General features: G+C 45.4%; 2 protein-coding genes across 2 annotated transcripts in view; both read left to right on the top strand.

Annotated features, from left to right (window-relative positions):
* Positions 1-24305, top strand: part of CCDC74B (coiled-coil domain containing 74B) — a 172107-nt gene that overhangs the window by 69259 nt on the left and 78543 nt on the right. The gene's annotated exons all lie outside the window — the stretch shown is intronic.
* Positions 706-13827, top strand: CRKL (CRK like proto-oncogene, adaptor protein). Its single transcript, XM_063315299.1, has 3 exons — positions 706-1081; positions 2223-2682; positions 10903-13827. The coding sequence occupies exons 1-3, from the start codon at positions 720-722 to the stop codon at positions 11035-11037; spliced, it is 957 nt and encodes a 318-aa protein (XP_063171369.1). The 5' UTR covers positions 706-719; the 3' UTR covers positions 11038-13827.

Genomic DNA, 24305 nt, shown 5'->3' with positions numbered 1-24305 from the left:
TAACATTGCAGCTCTTTCCGGGCGAGCACGTAGCGAGCCGGCTTCTTTTCCGGCCGAGGGTCGAGTTGGAGCCCAACGGAGCGCGAGAGGCTTCGAAGGCTTCCCAGCCCAGACAGCGGCCCCGGAATCGGCCGGGCCGCCTGAGGCGCTCGGGTCCGACTTGGCCGCCGGAAGCCCCGGTCTGCTTTGGCCGGCCGGCCCGGGAGCGGAGAAGAGGCGAGCGAGGCCCTCGACGGGGAGCGGCGGGCGGGGTCTCGCCTCGGAACGCCCTCCGCGGGGGGAGCGGGCCACCCACGCCAGGCGGACGGGGAAAGCTGCGGGTCCTGCCGCCCCTTTCTGGTCCACGGTGGGCCTCGCAGAAATAGGCGGAGCGGCCGCTCGCCCCGGGGAGAGGCGGCGACGGCGGCCGCGTAGAGACGGACGCGCCCCGGCTACGGAAAGCGCCAATGGCGGGAGGCGCCCTTCCGTCTTCGCGTCGAGCCCGCCCCCATCCGCCCTCGCGGAGCCCCATGGGAAAGCCCGCCCCCCGGCCGGCGAAGGAGCCTCTCCGGCCGGAAGCCCCGCCCGCGCCCGAGGAAGAGGCGGCGCGGCGCGCCTGCGCGGCGGGCGGGGCGCGCGCGCCCTCCTCCTACCCCCGCTCCGCTGCGGTCGCCATTTTCGCGCGGGCTCCGGCGGGCGCGGCGGTAAGGCCGGATCAAAGCCCGAGAGCCCCGCCCGCCATGATGTCGTCGCCGCCGCCGCCGCCCGCCCCGCCGCCCGCCTCGGCGGGGCCCTCGGCGCGCCGCTTCGACCCGTCGGACCGGGCGTCGTGGTACGCGGGCCCGCTGTCGCGCGCGGAGGCGCAGAGCCGGCTGCAGGGGCAGCGGCACGGGACGTTCCTGGTGCGCGACTCCTCCACCTGCCCCGGCGACTACGTGCTGTCGGTCTCGGAGAACGCGCGCGTCTCGCACTATATCATCAACTCGCTGCCCGGGCGGCGCTTCAAGATCGGCGACCAGGAGTTCGAGCACCTGCCGGCGCTGCTCGACTTCTACAAGGTCCACTACCTGGACACCACCACCCTGCTCGAGCCCGCGCCCAGGTCAGCCGCCGCCCGAGTGGGGGCGCTTTCCTCGCGCAGCCCGCAGAGCTCAATCCACCGTAGGGGGCTGGGAGCCTCACGCGGAAGGGGCTTTATAAAGGCGGCGGTTTCAAACCTTTCGTTTGCTTTGTTGTTATATGTGTTAAATTTAAAAGGCTCGCAACAGCAAAAACTTTTCAGGGAAATAGTATCAGTTAAACCAGTGTTTCTCACCCACAGCCGCTTTAAGCTGGGTGGACTTCAACTCCCAGAATTCCCTACCCAGCATGGCTGGCTGGGGAATTCTGGGAGTTGAAGTCCACCCAGCTTAAAGTGGCTGAGGGTGAGAAACACTGAGTTAAACTCTTATAGAATTCAAGCCCCCCATTTAGGCATGGATGTTCACGGGCTTTCTTTGGAGACAAGGTACATATTTAACTGAATGTGTTTGATTTAGATGCTGCCTGACTCCAGAATAAATCTGGGCAGCCCATAATATGGCCAACAGAATAAAAGCCAAGATAGTTCAAAAAGGCAAAACCAACAAAAGCCAATGAGATAAGGACAAAATAAAGAACAAGATGGCAAATCTGGCCTATAATACAAAAGCTGTATATCAACAAAACTTGCAAGGGCTCCAACCGCTCTCCTCAAGGCCTGGGAGAACAGCCGGCCTTTAAGGCTCTTCAGAACCGTATGGGTATGATCCACTTGGCTCTGGGGTTGGGGGGGGGACTTCATTTCAGAGGGCAGGCGCTACAGGAGAGAAGGCGTGCCCTGGGTCCCAAACGATGAAACTGTTTAATTGAAGGGATCTCAAGGGCGCCAACCTTGTTGGCTCATATCAGCTGGGCAGAAACCATAGGAGATAGCCCCTCAGATAACCGGCCCTATGCCGTGTAGGGCTCAATAGGTGATGACCAGCACCTTGAATTGCACCCGGAAGGAAACCCGTAGCCAATGCAGTGGTGTCATGTGTGCATACCAAGGCGCGTCCATTGCTGCTCACACCGCCAGATTCTGGGCCAGATGGGCTTTGAGGGCAGCCCTGTGTAGAGTGCTTTGCAATAGTTGAGCAGTGAGGTGACTAGAGAACAAAAGATAATTTTATGAGGACTTCACAATTTCTTAAGAGGTTGAATAATTCCCATGTTGTCTTCAGGTATCCACTGATGGGTTCTGGTTCTGGCTCCGTTGCACCTGCTGCAGAAGAGAATGTGGAATATGTTCGGACTCTTTATGACTTTCCTGGTAACGATGCGGAGGATCTACCATTTAAAAAGGGGGAGATACTCGTCATCGTTGAGAAGCCTGAAGACCAGTGGTGGAGTGCCAGAAACAAAGACGGCCGCATTGGGATGATCCCCGTTCCATATGTTGAGAAGCTTGTGAGATCCTCTCCTCATGGGAAGCAGGGCAGCAGGAATTCCAACAGCTACGGGATTCCCGAGCCTGCTCATGCCTATGCTCAGCCTCAGACCTCCAGCCCTCTTCCCAGTGCAACCCATTCTCCTGGGGCCATCGTCAGTCCCTTGCCATCAACCCAGAATGGACCAGTCTATGCCAAAGCTATTCAAAAGAGGGTTCCGTGTGCTTATGACAAGACTGCCTTGGCATTAGAGGTAAGCCTTTCAGCTGGAGCAGCTTCATTCAGTTGCCTCATCCGGTTGGAAGGGCCTGTCCCAAACAGGGATTTAGCTCATTCTCTCTGCTCTGTGGTTTTCACAGACTCGTGGATAGCTGAATGTTTTTATTCCACCTCCTACTGTCACTCTTAAGTGTGGCCTGCTAGCCCCGTTGGGGGAAACTTCTTACACCCCTGGCAAAACTCTGCCTGTGTCTATTTTGTGATTAGGCTTGGTGTGGGGTAATACAGCTGAAATGTTCAGGTTTTGCAATCCTTGAGGTGTTTCTGCCATTAGTGAGTCTGCTTCTGTAAGGCTTACTAAAGATCCTTGAATGTTATTAAAGGTGGTGGTAACAGATTGACTACTCACATTCTAAATACTTAGGCAAAACAGTCTTCTACAAGTATTCCACGTTCCTTCCTTCCGCTGAACCTGGGCTGTTAGGTCCTAGACCAATACTGACTGCTACCCAGGATGGGGCTGATTTAGCATTTCTCCAGATTGGGTGAATGGGCAGGAATCACAAGTGAGTTTCAAAGAAGCATTAAAGTCATGTATTTAGAACAAAGAGTTATTTCATACACAAACTTTGAAGGTGCCTTATAGTTATGTTTCTAAGGCTTGTAACAAACAAGCCTCTGGCACTTCTCAGTCACTACTTTTCCCTCATTCCATAGCTGCTGAACATGCTCAGTCTCTCTCTCTCTATATATATATATATATTTCATTTCATTTCATTTCTCAGGCAAGTCTCAGTGTAAATGTCCAGTTATGTTGTTATATGTACTGTTTTGTTCAATCCTATTACCACATCTTTAACAATTCAGTTCTGAGCATGTTTGGACTAAAGTGATCTCCCACTGTAGCAGGGCTTACTCTGATACAGGTTTACAGCCTAAGCTTTCTTTCATGGTTGTATTTCTTAATCCTTTCCTTTTTGTCTTGAAGAATGTAGTAAAAAAACAGTAACTTGCCTTCTTACTGTAATTCTTTTGTCAAGTTACCCCATCATTTTTATCATACATTTACACTTTGTATTTCTTATATCTGATGTTGCCATAGCCTCTCTTCCTTCTTCTCAGTACCAATATTTTGAATTCTGCCAAAAGAGCTTTAAAAATTTCCTCCTGGTTGGGTGATTATAGAAAACGCTTTTCTTTGTTGTCCACTTTAAAAACGTCAAGGCGCTTTTGATTTTGTTTCCCCTTCTGCTCCCTTCCATATCCAGGCTGCTATTAAACCATGCTGTTTTCAGTTGATTGATACAGCTTCTTGTGACAGAATGACAGGCTGTCTATTAAAGGATTGAATGAATGGAGAACTACAGGGAAGGAGAGAGAGAAAGAAAATGGGGAGGAAAGAGATGGAAAGGGTGGGAGCTGCCGCTAAATCATGCATCTGGATGTGTGCTGTTGCCCCAGGAAATGATTCATATGTGAGAGGACTCCTCAGCTCTCCCTTCATTTTCATATGAATTTTCCTTGGCATATCTTGGGTTCATCTGTGGATGTTTCCAAAGTGGTGGTATTTAATCACTGTCAATAGCTTGCAAGTGGAGATCTTTGATGCTTGGTTTACCTTGAGAAGCTAAACATGGCCTGACTTTCCTACTGATTTAATGAGATTTGAACCCCTTTCCCCCACAAAACAACCTTAAGACTGTGAACTGCAGACTGGGAGGTTGACAAAAAATCTCAGATGACAGCAGCGGCAAACCACTTCCTGCTTCCTGCCAAGAACACTACACAGATGTGTCCATGAAGTTGCCAAGAATTGAGCTCAGCTTTAAGGATATTTTGCATTCCTTTATTTAGGTGATGTCAGATGGGGGGAAGGGGTTATTTGTCCATTGAGGCCAGGCCTGATTTGTTGGCATCTAACAAACAAAGTTGCTGGGTCTTCACATAGCTTTGATGCTGCTGATAGGAGTATCATCAGGATTGTCAGATGGTTATAAGTAGACATATTGGTTCCTTTGTTTCCTGTTAAGATACAGTGAACTGGGAGGGGTTGTTGCTTATTAATTCAACAGGCAAAACAGCATATTCTGGGGAGAAACAGTTCTTGCCCAACCCCCATTGAAGTGAATGACACAAGGATGTTAAGATTGGTGTTCTTTGACTTAAAAGCTTCCATAGCAGCTTACAGAATTAAAATACTGAAATCTATGTTTAAAAAACATTAAAGCTCAGGCCATGTGTAAGAGAATGCCTGGCTGGCTTGTGCCCTCAGCTTGACCTTGCAAACAGAACAGAAGGTTGGCATGTGCATTCCAAGGATTTGCAGTAGGGGAATTTGTTTTGTTTCAAATGTGAAATAAATACATTATGTTCTGTAAGTTCTGCTTAACTGTTCTGGGTCAACCACAGTTCGGCAAAACAAAACCTGGAATATTTTTGTTGTTCCAATTTTGGGCCAGTAAAAAACCCACTGGCATCCCAGAGTGATCTTATGGGGTGAGTAGCCTTGCCCCTCTCTCTCCTCCCCGCCCCAGAAGATAACCGGTGCTGCCATTGCTCCCTTGGCCTGGCCTGCGCCCCTGTTCCTTGGTCGTCTCAGCATATCCCTGCACAGAATAGACCCCCACCTGCCCCACCACTTTCTTCCCAACGGCTCCCCACCATTCCCTCACCAGTGCCTGTATGGTGAAAGAATGCAGGGGGCTGGTCCTCTTCCACTGGTGTCCCGCCTCCTGCTCTTACCCTCTCCCAGTACTTCTGCTGAGAGCTACTGCTTTTGGGTCCATCAGGTCTGTTCACATTCATGTGTTGTGGTTTACCCAGAAGCCACCTGCACATCCCTAGTTTGGAGCAAAGGAAAATTCCAGGCTGTGTCAGCGTCGGTGGGATTAGATGGCTGACTGTGGTGCTGGAGGTATCTTGTCCCTTTTAGCAATCTGTGTCTTCCCAGCCATCCCCAAATCTCCCACATAACTTTCCTGAGGGTGAAATAACTCTGTTCAAAAAGTCCTCTTTTTGAACTCACGTTCAAATCTGCGATGTGCCATTCAGACATTTCCCATTAAAAGTAAGCCATTATCATCTTTCTCTGACTTTGATGAAACACTTTGCCTCCTTGTGGTGCAAGATTTTGACAGAAGTACATTGCAGTTTCAGCCAAAGGATAGCATGCCTGGGTTCACTGAGTCCTCCACGCAGCTGCTCTTTCCAGCATGCGAGACCAACAGATAGCTCTCTGCAGTCTTTTTCTCTTTGGGAAGGAAATATCCCCTGTCCCTTCAGTGGAGCACAAGGCCGGCAGTGAGGCTTGTGCTGAGCCTCTCAAGCATGCCTTTGTTGGCTGCCGCACAAAGGCCAAAGTCAGCTTTGGGAGGGAGTTCCCAGGCAAGGCAGGAGGAAGGGACAGGGTGGGCCGTGGTGCTTCGAGGGCAGGTAGGGCTGCTCTTGTTAAATGCTGGCCTGCTTTTAAAAAAGGCAAACAGATTAGCGGAGGTGGGGTTGCAGTGTCTGTCTGCTTCATTCTGCCTTGCCAGCTGTCTACAGAGCAGGGGGAATGTGCTGTGGACCATGTAAGGGGCCAGTCATCTTTCTTGCATGCTAAAGGGGCAAATCAGCAGCACCTCTGATTCTGCTCTGTGTTCTGTAAGGGCAGCCCCGGCGTTCCATTGTCAGCCACAGGTGGCTTGGAAGGCAGGTCCCAGGCGCAGGCTTGAGAAACCAGGCTAAACGGATACTCCAAGCTCTTTGGTCCTTTGTCTAGGCATTTTGCTGAGCCCCCAGATTCTGGCAAAAGTCCTAGCCCTCACTAAGGTTCTGCTGTTAATAAGGAAAGAGATTTATTCAGGAACTAAAGGCAGCATGCATGGTACTTCCTTCTATTTTCTCACAAGAGTCACATTGCTTGAGTCATCCAGCCTTATAAATATCTGAAATGCATCCATACATGCAGCCCTTGGAGGTAGGTTGGGCTGCGAGAAAGATGGCCCCAAAATTACCCAGGGAGCTTCTCTGGCCAAAGGTGGACCAGAATCTGGGTGTCTTTGCTTGTAGCCCAGCACCTTAACTATGACGTCACCCTGGCTGTCTAAAGTCTGTCCTTCATAAAGAAGTTAAGAGGATGCCTGGCAGCAGCCTTCTCACAGGGAGCATCAGAGCTTGATCTGCAAGGTTTTTAAAAGATCAGATAACAGCTGTGGGTCCACTGGTGAATGTTTCTTCATCTTTCTTCCTATAATTAAGCTTCCTCTTTTAGCACTGTCTCTGATTTCATTTTCTGCTGTGCTGCTTTTTAAATTATTTTTATTTTACTCCATTTTGATAACATTACGATTTGGTCCCCTGCGCATTTAGGGTTGATTTGTTATAGATCTGGCACCCAGGAGTAAAATATATTAAATTCTTTATTAATCGGGTTAGTATTCTCTCTCTTATATGCACTCTCTCCTTGTTTAGTGACTGTAGTTCATTCCAGCAAAATGTTCACTAAGCAAACCACATGACAGAGAAAGAGACTCTGCGAAGATCGCTGGTTGCTGCTGCCTCATTTAGATCAAGTTTTCTCATGCAGCTGCAGTAGTGTTACTCTCATTCCGGTGTGCATTGTTGTCAGGCACACAAAATTTGGTCGAAGTGCACACATTGGTCAGGAAATGATTTTTTTACTACCATTTATTACCATCATATTTGCAAACGGTCACCATCCGTGGCATTTGCTAAACAAGGAGTAGCTGTTATGTGTAACAGCACCAACTCAGGTTTATACTTCCTCTCTCTCTCTCTCTCTCTCAGACACACAGACACACACACAGACATGTGCACACTATTCATACTGAGGTTAAATGCCATTTATGTATTACCTTCAGATGCAAAAGGATTTAAGTTGAATCCACGTTAACCAGGACATCTGGTTGCCTACTTTAGATTCTCTCTCTTCCTTACTGTATAACAATTTATTATAAAAATCTCTTATCGTAAATAAACCACACTGTCTCCATAACATGAACGGAATTGTCCTAGATAGATTATAAGAATCAGGACACACCATCACGGGGGATGATGGAAAGCTGCCCTTTTTCAATTCTGGACTTTTCTTCCTCCACACCTGAAACATAGCCTTTGTAAATATATTATTTATATTGCTTGCTTTTACAAGATCCTTTGGGGGGGGGGAAGACCCTTAGACTTACCCAACCCTTGCAAGTCTTCTGTCTGAATCCATCGTTTTGCTCTGTCTTCCAGTATAAATGGAATCGCATGTCCAAATGAGCTGCTTGATTAAATAATTTTAAAGATGGATTCCCCATTCCCCCATATTCTGTGACTGTCAAGAATTTTCCTCTCAACCCTCAACTTTTTAGCATTAAAACCAAACTTTTCCATTTTCTGCCGTATTGTTAAAGTTTTGCTATACTGCTTTTTAGCCTCATGATACATTATAATTTTATCTCAGTTAGATAAAAGATTAGATAAATTAGATTAAACGAACCATTTTTAAGAATTTAATTCAGAGGCGATAAAATGGATTTATATTCTCCCTCTGGATACTTGCAGATTTTTCTTAAAATATGAAGGGCAAGTGAAGTCTGCAGTCTCAGATGGCCTCTTTTGCCCAACTAGCATTTCTTTTGGCTGTGCAAAAGATGGTCTTTGGATTTTTTTTTCTTTTTAATGTTGCAATTTTCTTATATAAACTTAATGGTAAGTGAATCTTGGTGAAGGAACGAAAGAAGCCTCTCTTTTATCCTTTATATCAATGCTAATCTTTTTGTGGACAGCCACTTTGGTGTAGTGGTTAAGGGATCAGACTAGAAACTGGAAGACCCTGAGTTCTAGTCCTGCCTTGGGCACGAAGCCAGCTGGGGGACCCTGGGCCAGTCGTGTGCTCTAAGCCCTAGGAAGGAGGCAGTGGCAAGCTACTTCTGAAAAACCTTGCCAAGAAAACTGCAGGAATTTGTCCAGGTAGTCGCCAGGAATCAAGGCTGACTTGAGGGCACCAAAAGAAGCCCCACCTTTTTTATGAGGGGTTTTGAAGGACTTTGCTTTCCCAAAGGAGAACCAGCTTTCAAGTTGTCATTCGAACCATTTTTTGCACATAAATACTTTGAGCTGATCCATAGAAAGAGAAAGAGACCACATTTTATTGGCTTGAGGGCAGGAGAGCTGCTGGCAAGGAGTGAATCAGTCCATCATCATCCCATTAACAGATGCTTCTCTTTGATCTCAGCTTGAGAAGACCCGGGAGGTAGTGGGGAACAATAGGAGGGGGGAAGCTCCTGAGTGAGAGGTGGGATGGAAATCTAACAGATCATAATCGTCATAATCATAGTTAGTGGGAGAGCACTCAAGATCCAACAGGCCCAGGGCTGGAATGGCCCTGCTGATTGCTGTGTGATGATTTTGTAACTGGATGTTGTATGCTCAATCTTGTTTTTTCCTCCCTGGCACAGAGGTCTTTTATTGCTGCTGCTTCTACTAATCTTTTTAATCCTGTGTAAGCCACTCAGACATTAGCCAGTGGGAGGGCCTTAGAAATCAATTATAAATAAAATAAATTATTTGACACCTTAGTAAGTAATGAGTCCCCCATTTGTGCTGGGATCAGTTTCGATACCTGCACTTAATGCCCCAGGATATGTATGGAAAGCCTGGGTTGCAAATACAATGTTAATGCTTTTGCCTATGAAAGATGCAGATTATGGAATAGTCCAAGTTTCTAAAAAAACAGGGGAAAAAAATTGGGTCAGTAAACTAGCTGTTTCATAATGTAATTCAATATACTTTGAATTAGCTCAGCTAGAAATTGGTTTGCAAAATTTTCACAAAATCAAAAAAATAAGACTGATTTACTTCAGGAAGCTTCCTGCTTAATTCTAGTTAGTTATTCTATGTATTTGATCCTGATGGCATTACTGCTTCCTAAGTTCCACATTTGCAAATGGTTGGGGAAAATTAAATGTGGCTTCTAAGCCAGGAATCCTTTTTTTAAGGAAGAGCAATCTTGAATATCCTGTCCTGCTAAACCAGTGGAGAATTGCTTTAAATAACATAAAATTTCCTACAATGTAGTACAGCAAAAATATTCCTTTTGCACATGTAATAAAGATTGATTGCAATCCACTTGCTGTGGAGACACAACTCAGTAGCTGGAACATTAACTGCCGGGGTTACCCTTACCTGTTATGACCGAAATCACTGGATTCTTAATATGGCTCTAGACTGTATGTTAAAGATATAGATTTTCTTGGTTGTGTTGCAAGTGTTTGGACATGATTAAGACATCAAGGTTTTATGGACTAAAAGAATTACACAGTGCTGGAAGGAGGAATCTGTCCTGGAATTACAGCAATTGTTGATATGGGGTGTTGGTCATATTTCTGCTTTTTTTTTTTAATAAAGGCACAAGGAAGAACATTGGTCAGATCTTTTGAGTTCCCGGAATAACAGTTTTCCAGGCCTCGTTTCCCATTTTTTATTCTGCTGATCAATTTATATTAAAAACATTTTATATTGTTAACTGTAATTACATTTCGGTGTTTACACTAGCATAAAAATCCAAATGTTACTTGTACATTAACGGGAGCCTGCATTGGGGTAGAACCATGTCAGTCTATGGCAGCTGAAAATCAAGAGGAGAAAAGGAAGGAGCACCACAAAGGGTGCTACCAGACTCCTGTTTTTTGACTAGGGAAGGGTGGAAACTTGGTAAAAATGTCAACCCTATAAACATTGTGGAGAGAGAAAAGTTTTTTTCCTCATTTACAAAGTTAGAACTTGAGATCATCCATTGAAACCAATGCAGGAGGATTCAGGACCCCTAGAAGATGATGCCTTTTGACTTCGCACATAATCAAACTATGTAATGTTTTGATTGACACTGTGGGAATGGCAGCCAATTTGGGCAGTTTTAGAAGAGAACTGGACATGTTTGTGGAGGAGCCAACTCTATTTGCTTCTGAGGCTGTTGACCTTCTGACTCAAAGGCAGCCTGCTTCAGGTAGGGGTGGCTGGGAAGCCCAGAACAAGAGGCCGTCCAGATTGTGAGCTTCCCAAACGCATCTGATGACGCAGAAGACTGGCCTAGGTGGGCTGAGGTCCTGATCTGATGTGCATTTTCTTTTATGAGTTAGCATGTGGGTATACGCAAATTAATTGAAGGAACATAAGAATGTTCTTGAAATGAAATTCTTGTAAGAAGAAATAACTTGAATCTTTCCAACTTTGTCCTACATATATTTATTGCTTTTCCATTTTGCAGGTTGGTGACATTGTGAAGGTCACAAGGATGAATATCAATGGTCAGTGGGAAGGAGAAGTCCATGGGAGAAAAGGGCTCTTTCCTTTCACGCATGTCAAAATAATTGACCTCCAGAATCCTGATGAAAATGAATGATCTGCTGGCTCACCTCTACATTGCTGCTTCCTTTTTCTGGCTATTTTGAGCATCATTTGAAGTGCGATGGTTAATGGCACATCATATGGACTGCCAATTGCCCATTTTTCCATCTTGCAGTGATTTCACAGCCTGACAGCGCTCTTTGGAATGCACCCGATTGTCCGGCATTTGCAGTTTCTCCTAGAAGGATTTTGAACTGTGAGCTGATTGTGGTGCTATCTAGGTAGAGGGGGAGGGGTTGAAACATCCAGTTTCCTGGTTGAGATGGATATTTTGCTCAGGAAGAGAATTCTAAATAACTGTGTCTAACTCCAAACAATAATGAAAATGCATTTTTATGAGGCATGGAAGACTTGAGAGCACATAATCAGGTTAAGCAATTAGAATAATTATGTCTTTAGGTAATTTTTGATGCTTCTGTGCTAAAAAGACAGTTTTTTTTTTTGAGTTTGCCATTGATTTAGAATAAATTACAGCAAACTTTTTGAGAAATGCATTTCCTCATCGTCATTTTTATAATTGTTTGTATAATTAATTCATTTGCCATATACCTGCCTAAACTTATGTTGTTTGATTCAGTTTTTTATATCTGCAATGATACTGCAGGCACTAGATATACCTTTTTAGAAGAAACTTTGTGCAAACTTTGGTGAAACTACAGTTACTCCTTTAAAATCAACAAAAGTTTTTTTTTTTAAAAAGCAAAAACTAAGCATTGATAATCAGTTACAGGGAATGCCACAGTAACTCAAAAGATCTCCCTCAGGCTTTGTTTTCCACATAGGGGCACAGGAGTACAAAGTCCTCGTAAAATTGGTTGTGCCTCTGTGCTGAGTTTAAACACAGTGAAATATGGTAATGGAGAAACTTGAATGTTGGTTTTAGCATGTGAAGACCTTGACTCCCTAGGTGATGTTCTTAAAAGTCCGCTGGCCCTGGTCTCTTGCCCCGCTGGGCCTCCGGCATTACGTGTTCAGCTCGGCGTTAAAGTGCCTTAATCCGAGGATAAAAGGTGCTGAAGGGAAGCGATTGGAGCAATTTGGTCCAAAGCATTTCGGCTCTCCAGCGGGGCTGGGCAGGTGGCTGACGGTCTGGGGAAAGGAGCAGTTTTACTGCCTGAAGAAGCGCGGATTAGCCTTGCCGGGATGCTTCCAGACCCTCCGTAAGAGACCACGCTGTGGCTGTTCTAGAAAGTGCCTGAGCACGTTTGAATTACTGCAGTAGTACTACTGAGCCTTGTGTTAGGAACGCTTAAGCTGCACTAAATGTCAGCCTGCCAAACAGTAATAATTCTGCAGCACAGCTGGCCTAATCCTTCAGGGCAGTATCTAAGCTGGCTGCGTGTAAATGTTTTGCCTTGATGAGCCACAGAGTGAGCAAGGGCACTTGGGAATGACCTGGTCGTAATTCCGCTGTACTACCTGTAGAACAACCAGCCCTTCCCAGTTTCCTTGGTTAGCTCCACCCTTGGTTGCTTTCTGTCTGGTAAACAGAGGTCAGGGCTTCACAAACAACTATGCAAGTGAGTCTCAAGCCATTTTCAAAGGCCACAGGAGGAGAAGCGGACAGTGGACCCCCTTCACATCCATCTGAGATTAGACTCGGAGCAGCTTCTATCAGAGCTGATAAAGGCAGTTCAGGTGTAACATACTAAATTGATTTGATGGTACATTTTAATAGCATCCAGATGTTTGCTACTTTACTGTTTCATTTTTTCCTACCTAGAAAAGCTGGATGCGCTCTTATTTGTGAATGTCACCAAGGATGAGCTGTCCTTGCTTTTGCTTATATCTGGTGTGTTCAGAGACCTTCCTGTAGAAACCAGCTACCCTCTGGATAATTGTGAGGGTCTTTTCAGTCTGTGCATTTTGATGTAAGGTATTTGATATAACCTTGAAGTGGAACCCTTGTAAGGTCACTCAGAAATTAGTTCCGCTAGCTGGTAAGGAGCGTGCATAGGCTCAGCTTCAAATTGGCAAGTATAGCCATGGACCGTGGAAGGCCTTCCATTTCCTCATTGCAACAATTGATGCCTCAGATTAGCGGGGAGGTTAGAAGTGCTGGCCCTCCCAAGGAAAGTCCTGGCTGAAATCAAACAAGGTCATGTGGATTGTCTTGTTAAGGGGTGAAAAGCATTTGTTCTGCTATTTCATGTGCATTTTTATTTTACTTTGGGGGGTGGGGTGGAGGTGAGATATTGTGTCTGAGGACTGGTTTGGCTGCCCCATCTGTCATAAATTTCTCTGGTATCTCCAGCTGAACGTGACACTGTTGGGTTGCCATTCTGTAGTGGGAAAGGGTAGCCTTGGGGTTTACGAATGTTCACTGTGTTACCTCTTTTAAGTCAGTGAAGTCTCATTTGGATTTTGGGCAGTGAGGAGTTGTGGGGGGGCTGTGACTCAGGTGAAGGCACCGGCTTTGCCTGAAGAAGGTCCTGGGTTGAACCCTGACATCTGTGGGAGGGCCGGGAGGTGCCTGGCCAAGCCCCTGTAGAGATGGCGGACGGTCCATTTCTCCCGGCTGAACTCAGCAGGCCCAGGCTCTTGCGCACCATGGAGCAGCTTCTGGTATTTGGGGACTTTGCATCCTGTTTGAGGGGTTGCCGTAGCTTTTTATTTTATGCTACAAATTAACAGTATTAAATATATTCTTAGAACACATGAAATGTGTTAAAATTAGTGCCTTTTTGTTTTCTTAAAATATTTCACTACTGGTCCCATATCAGGCAAAGGAGTTCAGTGCCCTGTTTGTATATTCTCAATAAAACATACATCCAATTTGCAGGAATTTTTGTCCTGTTTCTTTCCCAGGTAAGCTTGTCATCCATTTCAAAGTGTGGCTGGATCTGAACCTTAGGGGAAAACGGGGGTGGGGGTGGGGGGGCATGCGACTTGGAACCTCGAGCAGAAGGCTCCCTGCTGGCTGCGTCTCCCTGACAGAAGGGTTGTTGGCAGAGGTCCCCGGGCAGCGCACGACCCTCCAAAGCAACGGTGGAATCCCAGACACCTGATTTACATAGGAATTGAATTAGTTTTTGTCCTGAGCTCATCCCAAGATACCACAAAAATGCAGGGAGAGGGTTTTAAAAAGTATTTTATGAAATCCTATCACCAAAGAATACTTGGACAGAACATTGGGAAAGATTAGTTATTTTGTTACGCTTTATATTTGAAAGGTGACAAGCGTACACCAAACCGGAACAGTGGAGCAGCCACGGTTATGCCACTCTTCACGTCTCTTCGTAGACTGACAAACCAACTAATCATTTCCAGAATTTGGACAGTGAAAGATAACATTCATGGAACCCTTGAAATGTTGCTGCCTGCAGGAAGTGAAGTAGCACATGAAGGCTTAACCGAGAGCTCCAGAAAGCAACGCTTTGTGGGAGACCTCAGATCTTGTGTTTGAAAAGGTAGCCCAGGCTCTGGTTGCCAGTAAAAAGACACAGGTATGGATTAGGATCAAGGAGTCTTCTCAGATGTATGGAGAGCAGAACAGAGATTGAAACCATTGGCACGCACTGCCCAACAGGACATTTGCCCTCGGCCCTGCGGTGAGTGGCAAATCAGGCTCAAAACGAAAGCAGCATGCCGGGGGGGGCTCACATTCCAGTGCTTGGACTGTCCTGTGATTACCCAGTGGTCATCCGGTGATGCCTGCTGGGCTTTGTGGGTCATAAACACACTTGTCACCATTGGAGGAGGCATATTTGGGGTGCCTCCTGCCCGTATTCAGCGCCCCTGCTCAGGGAAGCTGCCTCCACCCCTCACCAGCACACGTAAGGGAACAGGGGACGTTGGCTCCAGCCTGCCCTGCCCCCAGAGGTGGGTCCTGAGGTCGCCAGTGGAGCAAAGTCTGCGGAGAAAGCAGCATAACGCCCAGCCCTGCCTTGGCTGGGCGAGGGAGCCACCCACTGGCTGAAACTCTGCTCAGGAGTGATGGGGGGGCACCTCAACCTATGGGATTCTGGTTTGCCCGCTGGCTCTTCGGCATGTCCGGGCATCCCGTTGTTGTCCTGCCAGAGTGGAAGAGGCAGAGTGGAAAAGGGTGAGAGATTGGCAGCCAAACTTTCACAGGGCTTGGAGTCTTGCTCAGGATCCATAGGGAAGTCCAGCTGATGGGGCCTGGCCCAAAATTCACTGAAGGTGCTCAAGTCCTGGAAGGGGGCTGGCAGAGATACCTCACCAGCCTCGGGAAACCTGAGGGAGGGAGAAGACAGAGTTGTTCAGCTGTCGTGGCAGGGGTAGGTGGGTGGGTGACAACTGGCAAGGAATTACTGGTGGCCATTGCAGGTGGATGGAGGCTGAATGTGGAGCAGCTGAGTCGTCTTCGCCAAAATTTGAAATCATCCCAGTTATCCCACCCTTCACTTTCTCCACTGAAGCTTCTTGGCTTCCTTTGGTTCCAACAACAGACTTTTATCCTTTTATTTCTCAGTTCGATGTTGGCTGTCTATCCACAAAGAGGTGGGTTGGTAAGAGGGTATACTCTGGCATAACCCTGACTGTTGAAAACCTGGAGACATAATACTTTTAATGGTCAACCAAACTGAAGGCCTGAAATTTTGCATCAAAAAATTGGAAAGGAGGGGATGGGTGGGCTAATGACCCTAGGCTGTTTGGTCTCGGGGCAACTGATAAAAAGACCTTGCTTCCTCTGACAGTTCTTGTTTGTGAGATACATTTTATAAAAGTACATTTGACAGAAAAAAAACCCCTGAAATGTTCTGAATTCAAAATCTCATTCTCTGAACAGCCATTACTGAGTGTTCCAAGTCACTAGAGGGGATGTATTTAACTGATACAGATTGTTGTAATTTTATATGAATTTTGCTGCAAATAAATGTAAATGTACAAATAAATGAGTGTTCCAGGTCTGGATAAAATGACTCAAGTTTGGAACAAAACACCCTATTTGGCCCCAAAGCAAAACAGAACCAGTACGTGCCATTCCACATTGTTTAGGTTCTAATGTTCCACAACTGTCAGCCGTATAAGGTAGGCCAGACGGGAAACACAACCAGATGAGCTAATTCTACTCTATTGTAAAGCTATATTAATAGAATCTTGCGGGTCTAAAAGTACACCCGCCCCTCTCCCCCCCATCTCCTTTACAGCCCAAGAAAGTAGGGAGGGTCCCTTCTGAATTGCTTGCCCCAACCCACATTCCTGCTGCGGGCTCTGACCATTCCCGTGGGTGCATCTCGTTGCCCTGTCTCCCAAGGGCATTCCCACATACCATTACAACAACTGGTTTCTGCTTTTTTTTAAAAGTGAGACTTGGGGAGTACATTCGCCAGCTGAAAAGCAGGCACGGGCTCCATCCTTACTGCCATTGGTGTAACTTCACTGAAGGAGGGTAGTGGGGTAAAAGGAGAGTCAGTTCAGGAAACTCTATGTTCAAAGATTCAGAACAACCATTTTGGATATAAGAAAAAGAATGCTACCTGCCTGGTAGATAAGCATTTTGTGAGGGGGAGGCAATGTCCTTTCTTTTTGTTATAATAAAGTGCATGTAGTGGTGTTCCTGTTTTTATTGTGTGTATTGCGCTTTTCTTTTTCCAGGCTGCTAACCAAACTCTGATTGTACTGCTTGTTACCACAGCATCTTAAATATAATGAAAACTTAAAATCATCTCTTTAGACAATTTATACTATAGGTTTAGTGGCTGGTAGCACTGAGCATGAAAGTGCTGGGGTTGCAGCATCACCTTCTTCTGGGGACCTAAAATGAAAAATGCAGGTGCAGGTAGCTTGTTTCAAATTCTCATTGTCCCCTACTAGAAAGTGCTTGAAATATTTCAAATTTTGCTCTATCAGATCATGCAAAATGGTCCAATCCACCATTCCAACTGGGTTGTTTTGTTCTGAGCTCAGCTCAGAATATTTTTTCCATTTCATATACACCTCTAGATTTGGCCATATAGGCAATCAATAATTTTAATTCTTGCCTTTTGTTCCAGATCATCACTCAGAGATAGTGGAAAAAGAGTGGCATATTCAGAAAATGGGAGTCCAGGCTGCAAACATCTTTTTAGATGATCCCCACTAGCTTGGATTAACCTCAGATATTTACTAGCAACTAGTACTGTTGGGGGAAAATGCCAAATATGTTGTTACTATAAGGATAGTGACTTTTTAGCATTAGAAACTATTTCCTGTCTTTAAAGACTGTCTCATGCAGATAAAAGTCAAGCATTACACAAACTTGCAAATTATGTGGTGTTGGAAAGTCCCTTCTCTCCAAGGAAGCCACACATTTAGTGAAGCTGAAAATTTGTTCTGAAGAGAAACACCAGTTGCAACAAACAAGTACAACACCAACAACCCTCCATCATCATCATCATCATCATCATCATCCCTGCAAGCCTACTTTCCAGGGGTCGAATGACCAATCTCTGCATCCAAAAATCCAAGGAGAACCAGAACTTAAGGGGAGGTCAAAGGAATTAACTCAAACTGAAAGCAGAAGTGACTCTTTAAAAAGGAGCATTGCTTACCCACAGTTCAAAATGACAGAGGGACAAATCCCCAGAACCCCTTGCTGTGGATGCCAGCTCCCCCCTCCACTGTTCCCACACATCAAGAAAATAATGTCTATTAGACGGCATTCTAGGAAAGTCAGGTCTGATGGCTCCATCTCCCATCCAGTTTCTCTCTGGGGAGCTTAGGTGAAAAGCCTTTCTTCCCCAGAGTCCCTCAAATCTGACAGACTTCCCAAGACAAAGATCCTCCAAATGATCTGGATAGGTTAGAAAAGTGGCTGAAAATAACCGAATGCACTTTAATTGAAACAAATACCAAGGTCTTTACTTAACAAAGAAGAACTCAAACGCAGAGCTCTCAGATGGGGCAAACCCAGACTGGTAATAGTACAGGTGAAAAGGATCCTTGAATTGTAGTTGCCTGCCAGCCAAGTTGAGTCAGCATCGACATGGCTGCTAAAAAACTCCAATGCAACTTTGAGCTGGGTGAACAGATCCAAAGGCTTCCAAATCATGGAAGTTCATCCTAGCTCTATGCTGTGTCCTCAGACTTAAGTGCTGGGCAAGTAAAGAGACCAGGGGACAAGAAAGCAAGCCTTACAAGGAGCAACTAAGGCAACTGAGAGACTCTGGGGGTATGTTTAGCTTTGAAAGTGTGGTGGGAAGATATTATAGTACTTTTCAAGCAACTAAGAGGCTGCTGTGCCTTGCCATTAGCAAGCAATGCTGCGGGTGGAATGGATATGACCAGGGTGGGAAACCTATTCAGCTCCTTCTCTGTCTCCTAAACAGCATTCAGCAAAAGCCACAACTGACCAAAGCCATAATGGGCCATGAGGTCAAAATCTACAAGACTGTGGCTCGGCACATATAAAGTGCATGGAACAAAAATAATGTGATAGACGGTCTAATTTTATGGAGTGGAGTTGATGCATGCGGGGAAGTGAAGAAACAGGTGTAATTATGAATGAAAGGGCTAAAATGCCTATCAGAAAGCATGAATTTGGTGACATCTAAATTGTTGATGCATATGAAAACAAGACATAGAGATATGACTTACATGGTCATCTGGCAAAACACAACTCTGGGTGGCTCACAACAATAATAAAACAAGAAACAAGAAACTTAGGCAAGAAAACCAGGGGCCTGGCCCACCATCTCCTACCCATCGGTTCACATAACCCTTGGGCCCCAACCTTTTGAACTGCAGTGCTGGAGGAGAGTACTGGGAATGCCTCTGCCCACAAAAGGAACAAATCATTCAGGGCCAGATGAAGTAAAATGAGGCTGCTCAGTGGAGGCACAAATGATGAAGCTGAAGTTTAGATATTGGGAGGATGAATAACTAAACCTTAAATTTATTGGATATATAATGTGCAGGCAAGAGACATTAGGAAATACCTCGTTCCTTGGAAAAACCAGAGACATTTGGCAAAAAAGACCAGCAAATGAGGTGGCTGGATACAATCACTGCGGACACAGGCCTGAGCTTTCAAGCACCAGAAGCAGCAGTAGCCACTGACAGACAACCCTCACCTGGCTGCCCCTCACCTGGCCAGAAATGCTGCAGGACACAGTGCAGCCACTCTACCCACAAAGGCTTATTTTTGCCGGAGATGAGGCCCCAGGGTGGGTCTGCAGCCACAATCACGTTCTGCTCCTTTCTGCAATCGTGCTACGCTATGCGCTAGATACTGTAAAGGTTTACCTGAGGGGGGGAGAGGCCAGTGGGGAGCTACTTGCCCCAGTCAGCCTCCTGTCTAGAAACCCCCCAGTGGTAGTGACAGAATCACTAACTGACCTTCTCGTCTGGATCCCCTAAAGGGAAACAGACACTTTTGGTGGATCACTGAATGACTTGTAGGAGTTCAGCATTTTTCTGATTTACAAACATGAATCGGAAAAAACAGGAATGTGAAAAAATTTGAACAAAAACAGGAACAAAGTCAAATGCAGTGAAGAAGCTTGGAGTCTGTTTCTGGGTGGAAAGAGTAAGAGCTCCATTTGTTTCTGCTCCGCAGAATGTTGGAATTATCAGGGGTCAACTCAGGATTGTCTCATAAGCATAAGGGAGTTTCTCTAGTAGACGTATCTCTATTGTGCCGGTGGGATGTCACATGGGTCACCTGATTTTCACTTCCTCCTTCTTCTTGGGCTTGGGGATTAACAATCTCCATTACCACACGGGCAGACCTGCAAGCAGGAGCTGCTGCAGGATGCAGCTCTCGCCCTATAGAAAGTGTCTACAAAGAACCAATGATGATTAAGTGCTTTCTACTATGAATCTACCTGTATCCAGATCTACTGAATAAAAGTAAGCTATCTCTATTTTTCTTCATCTAACTACAGTGTGAAGACTGAATTTATTTCTGAATGTAATTAAGCTTAATGTGCAAGTTCCTTTTTTGGTTCACGCTTCTACTCTGCGAGATTGCTGTTAGCTGCTCGGAGTTCTTTTATTAACGTTTAAAAATTCCATCAAGGGTTATAGGCCCAGCACAGACCAGTGCAACCCAGCAGAGTCCAGTATACTGACCAAGAACTGATTTTTCAAAAGGCTTTGTCCTCACAGCCAAAAAGAAAGCTCCTTGCACATTTAAAAGGCAAAGTTCAGAATTTTTTTTTCTTTTCTCTGAGCAATGGAGAAAGAGGAGGGAGTTTCCCCCATACCAAGATAGACTGAGGATAATTACTCAGCATGGCTATCCAGATTGAGGATGCAGCTAGATTTTGAAGATTGTTTAGATGCTCTGGATTTTCCTGAACCTAAACCAGAGGGTGGGGAGGAAGCCAAAAACCAGTGGAAGAAAAAGGATAAGAGAGCTAAAATTGTTATTGCTAGGTCTCTTCCAGATCACAGATTAGCAGAGATTAAAAATATTGCTACCGCTAAGGAAATGATTGAGAATTTATGCACCCTACACTCAGAAGCTGATGATCAGAAAGTGATCTCTTTGTTATGAGAACTGCATGCATGCAATCTGGAAGACAATGTAAATGTAAATGACCACCTGATCAGGCTACAGGCGATCTTTGATCAGCTGAGCACAGTCCAGAATCTCATGAATGAAAAACTTAAGATGTCTTTCATACTGAGTACTTTACCAAAAATTTTTTTTCCATTTGTTGCTGGTCTGAATATAGAAGGGAAAAATATTTCTCAAATTTTTGGGGCAATCAGATCAGAACGCATAAGGCAAAATTTGCATACCAATAGAGAGCCTGGCAGAGACATTGGTTACCTAGCAACAAAGGGTAAACATGAGCCAGAGCAATCAGTGACACATCAGAAAAACAAAAGGAAAGAAAAGGGAGCCATTGTCTGTGATTCATGTACGAAGCCGGGACATATTGCAAGGTTCTGCAGAAATAAGGACAAGGATTTTTTCAAGGATAAATCCAAGGAAAAATCTTTTAAAAGTGAAAAGGCTTTACACACTGTTTATAAAGCTGAAACCAATAAATGTCCTAGATGATGGGTAATCGATTCAGGGGCCAGCAGGCATCTATGTGGGAATAAATGTGACTTTTGTGAGCTAAATGAAACCACAGAAGGAAGCATAACATTAGCAGATGGCAATTCAACTTTGATTCAAGGAAAAGTAAGTGTGCCATTGTGATGCATCAATGGAAGTGAATACAAAGATCTCATAGCAGACAATGTTTTCAATGTGCCAGAAGTTAATTTGCTAAGTGTCTCAACATTGAACAACAAAGGTTTTTATATGATTTTTAATGCTAATGGACAATGTAAAGTCACCAGTGGAGACAAGATTTCTGTTACAGGTTTTCAAAAGGATGGCATCTAAGAGGTCCACTGCTAACAACTGCCACCAGATGTCAGCCTGACCTGTCAGCAGCAAAAGGAGAACAACAGTGCCACCACCTGGCACAGACATTTTGTGCACCATGATTTTAATGCAATTTTTAGAATGAAAAGTGAAGGCATGGTAAGAGAGTCTGAAATAAGCAACCATGATAAATGCCAATCAAAATGTGTGATATGCATCAAAGGAAAGGCAACAAGACCAGCCATACCCAAAGGGAAAGGAGGGCAACCAAGCCACTTGAACTTATCCACACTGATTTGTGTGGACCTCTTCAAGCATCAGCAAGCGGAAATAAATATATTTTATGCTTTATAGTTGATTTTTCCAGATAGTGTGTGACCTACCTAATGAAGGAGAAATCCCAAACAGCAGACATGCTGAAAGCATATGTAGCCATGGTGACCAACAAGTTCAACAGAACCCCTCAAGCCCTCCAAAGCGACCGTAGAGGTGAGTTTATTTCACAAACCATGCAAACATACCTAATACAGCTAGGTATAGAACACTCCATACACACATGAACAAAATGGAGTTGCAGAAAGGAAAAACCGCTCACTAATGGACATGGTAAGATGTATGCTTTTAGAAGCAGATCTGCCTGACAAATACTGGGCAGATGCTATTTTAACAGCTACATACTTACAGAATAGACTGCCGACCAAAACCAACAAGGTAACACCTTTTGAGCTATGGCATGAATGCAAACCAAGCGTAAAGCATCTGAGAGTATTTGGATCCAAGGCTTATGCACACATACCAAAGGAGAAGAGATCCAAACTAGACCCCAGAGCTGAAGAAGGCATCATGATGGGTATGCTCCAGGAAGCAAGGGATACAGAAGATTTCGAGAACAGGAAAAGTAAGCACATGCAGAGTGGTGTACTTCGATGAATGAGAGAGAGGCTACCACAGTCATGCTGATGATGACTGCGCAGAAACCAACAGCGGCAGTCACCAGCTTGAGATGTTTAGCCCAACATTCGAAGACGCAACCACCACACTGACCCAGAGGGAGATAGAAGCCCAGGCAGAAACTCCACCAGAGTCAGATGATGAGGCCACAGATGCAGAAGGGGTTGAACTGCCAAGTGCCACTCCTGAACCTGCTCCAAGACGCTCATCGCGACCCAACAAAGGAGTTCCAGCTGAGAGACTCACCTACCTCGCAAGGTCGTTGTTACCAAAAGAACCTGCATCATGGAACGAAGTCCAGCAAATGCCACCAGATGAAGAAGGCAAGTGGAAGGAGGCAGCAAAAGAAGAGCTAGAAGCTCTACATAAGAACAAAACATGGACTTTGACAAAACTACCAACAGGCAAGAAAGCCATAGGATGCAAATGGGTTTTCAAGGCCAAACAAGATGAAAATGGAGAAGTACAAAGATACAAAGCTAGACTAGTCGCAAAAGGCTACTCGCAGAAGTATGGACTTGATTACGAAGAATGTTTTGCTTCCGTTGTAAAACATACCACAGTCAGAATGCTCCTGAGTCTAGCAGCTTCCAGGAACATGAGTGTTGAACACCTGGATGTAAAGACTGCATTTCTACATGGAGAGATGGAGGAAGAACTGTACATGCTACAACCTCCAGGCTTCGCCAATCCCAGACACAGCAACTCGTCTGCAAACTTCAGAAGGGGATTTATGGCCTGAAGCAAGCAGCAAGAGCATGGAACTCTTGGACAAAGTACTTCTTAAGCAAGTTTTTTTTCAGGGCAAAGCTGATCCCCGTCTCTACACAAGACGCAGAAATGGCAGGGAGGTGTACACTCTTAGTTATGTGGATGATTTGCCACAACAGCAAAAGAGACCGATGAAATCGTGTCCAACCTGAACAACGAAGTAGAAGTCAAGCATCTGGGCAATGCCAGCTACTACTTGGGGATACAGATTGAAAAAGAAGAAGGTGGAAGCTTTCTTCTAAGCCAGAAGCAAAAGATCCTAGAGCTGTTGCACAACTTAGGATTGCAGAATGCCAGTCCTATGCCAACACCAATGGAAACAGGTTTCTACAAGCAACAGGAACCTAGTGAACTTTTACCTGAGAACAATGGCTATAAAAGTGCCATAGGCAAGCTACTGTATCTAGCCACTACCACTAGGCCAGACATAGCAGCTGCAGTAAATGTTCTATGCAGAAAGACTAGCACACCCACACAGAGAGACTGGACTGGTGTTAAGTGGGTGGGAAGGTACCTAAAGGGCACTATACACCTAAAACTAAAGCTACCAGCCACTGACAACCCTAAACTAGTGGGGTATACAGATGCAGATTGGGCAGAAGACATTACTCACTGTAACTCCACTAGTGGGCATGTGTTTTTCTATGGGGGTGGAGCAGTAAGCTGGGGAAGCCATAAGCAAGCTACAGTTGCACATTCATCCACAGAGGCGGAGTACGTGTCAGCAGCAGAAGCATGCAAAGAGGTTTCACGGCTCAAGCCACTGCTTGAAGACATGGGAATAGAGGAATCTACCCCTATTCAGGTCTACGAAGACAACCAAAGTTGTATTAGACTCACAGTCAGAAAAGATTAATGGGAGAACTAAACACATTGATGTTAAGCATCATGTAGTAAAAGACTTGCAAGAGCAAGGAATAGTCCGACTAGACTATTGTCCCACAAGGAACACGACTGCAGACATTCTCACGAAGCCGTTGCCGAGGAGCAGTTACCAAGAACTGCAGAAGAAGCTGAACCTTGTGAACTCTGAGACGTGCTAACTTGAGAAGGGGTGTTAGAATTATCAGGGGTCAACTCAGCAGTGTCTCATAAGTATATGGGGGTCTCTTCAGCAAATGCATCTTTATTGTTCTTGTGGGATGTCACATGGGTCACCTGATTTTCACTTCCTCCTTCTTCTTGGGCTTGGGGATTAACAGTCTCCATTACCCTTCTGGCAGACCTGCAAGCAGGAGGTGCAGCAGAAACGCAGCTCTCGCCCCATA

Source organism: Candoia aspera, chromosome 15 (genome assembly GCF_035149785.1).
Source record: "Candoia aspera isolate rCanAsp1 chromosome 15, rCanAsp1.hap2, whole genome shotgun sequence".
Lineage (NCBI taxonomy): Eukaryota > Metazoa > Chordata > Lepidosauria > Squamata > Boidae > Candoia > Candoia aspera.
Note: the sequence above shows the minus strand (reverse complement) of the source record. Positions and strands in the feature narration are given on the sequence as shown.

Bases quoted from the DNA above. Each gene is read 5' to 3' on its own strand.
- CRKL (XM_063315299.1), top strand. From the start codon at position 720: ATGATGTCGTCGCCGCCGCCGCCGCCCGCCCCGCCGCCCGCCTCGGCG. The intron at 1,082-2,222 runs GTCAGCCGCCGC...TGTTGTCTTCAG, and splicing joins CTGCTCGAGCCCGCGCCCAG to GTATCCACTGATGGGTTCTG. The intron at 2,683-10,902 runs GTAAGCCTTTCA...TCCATTTTGCAG, and splicing joins AGACTGCCTTGGCATTAGAG to GTTGGTGACATTGTGAAGGT.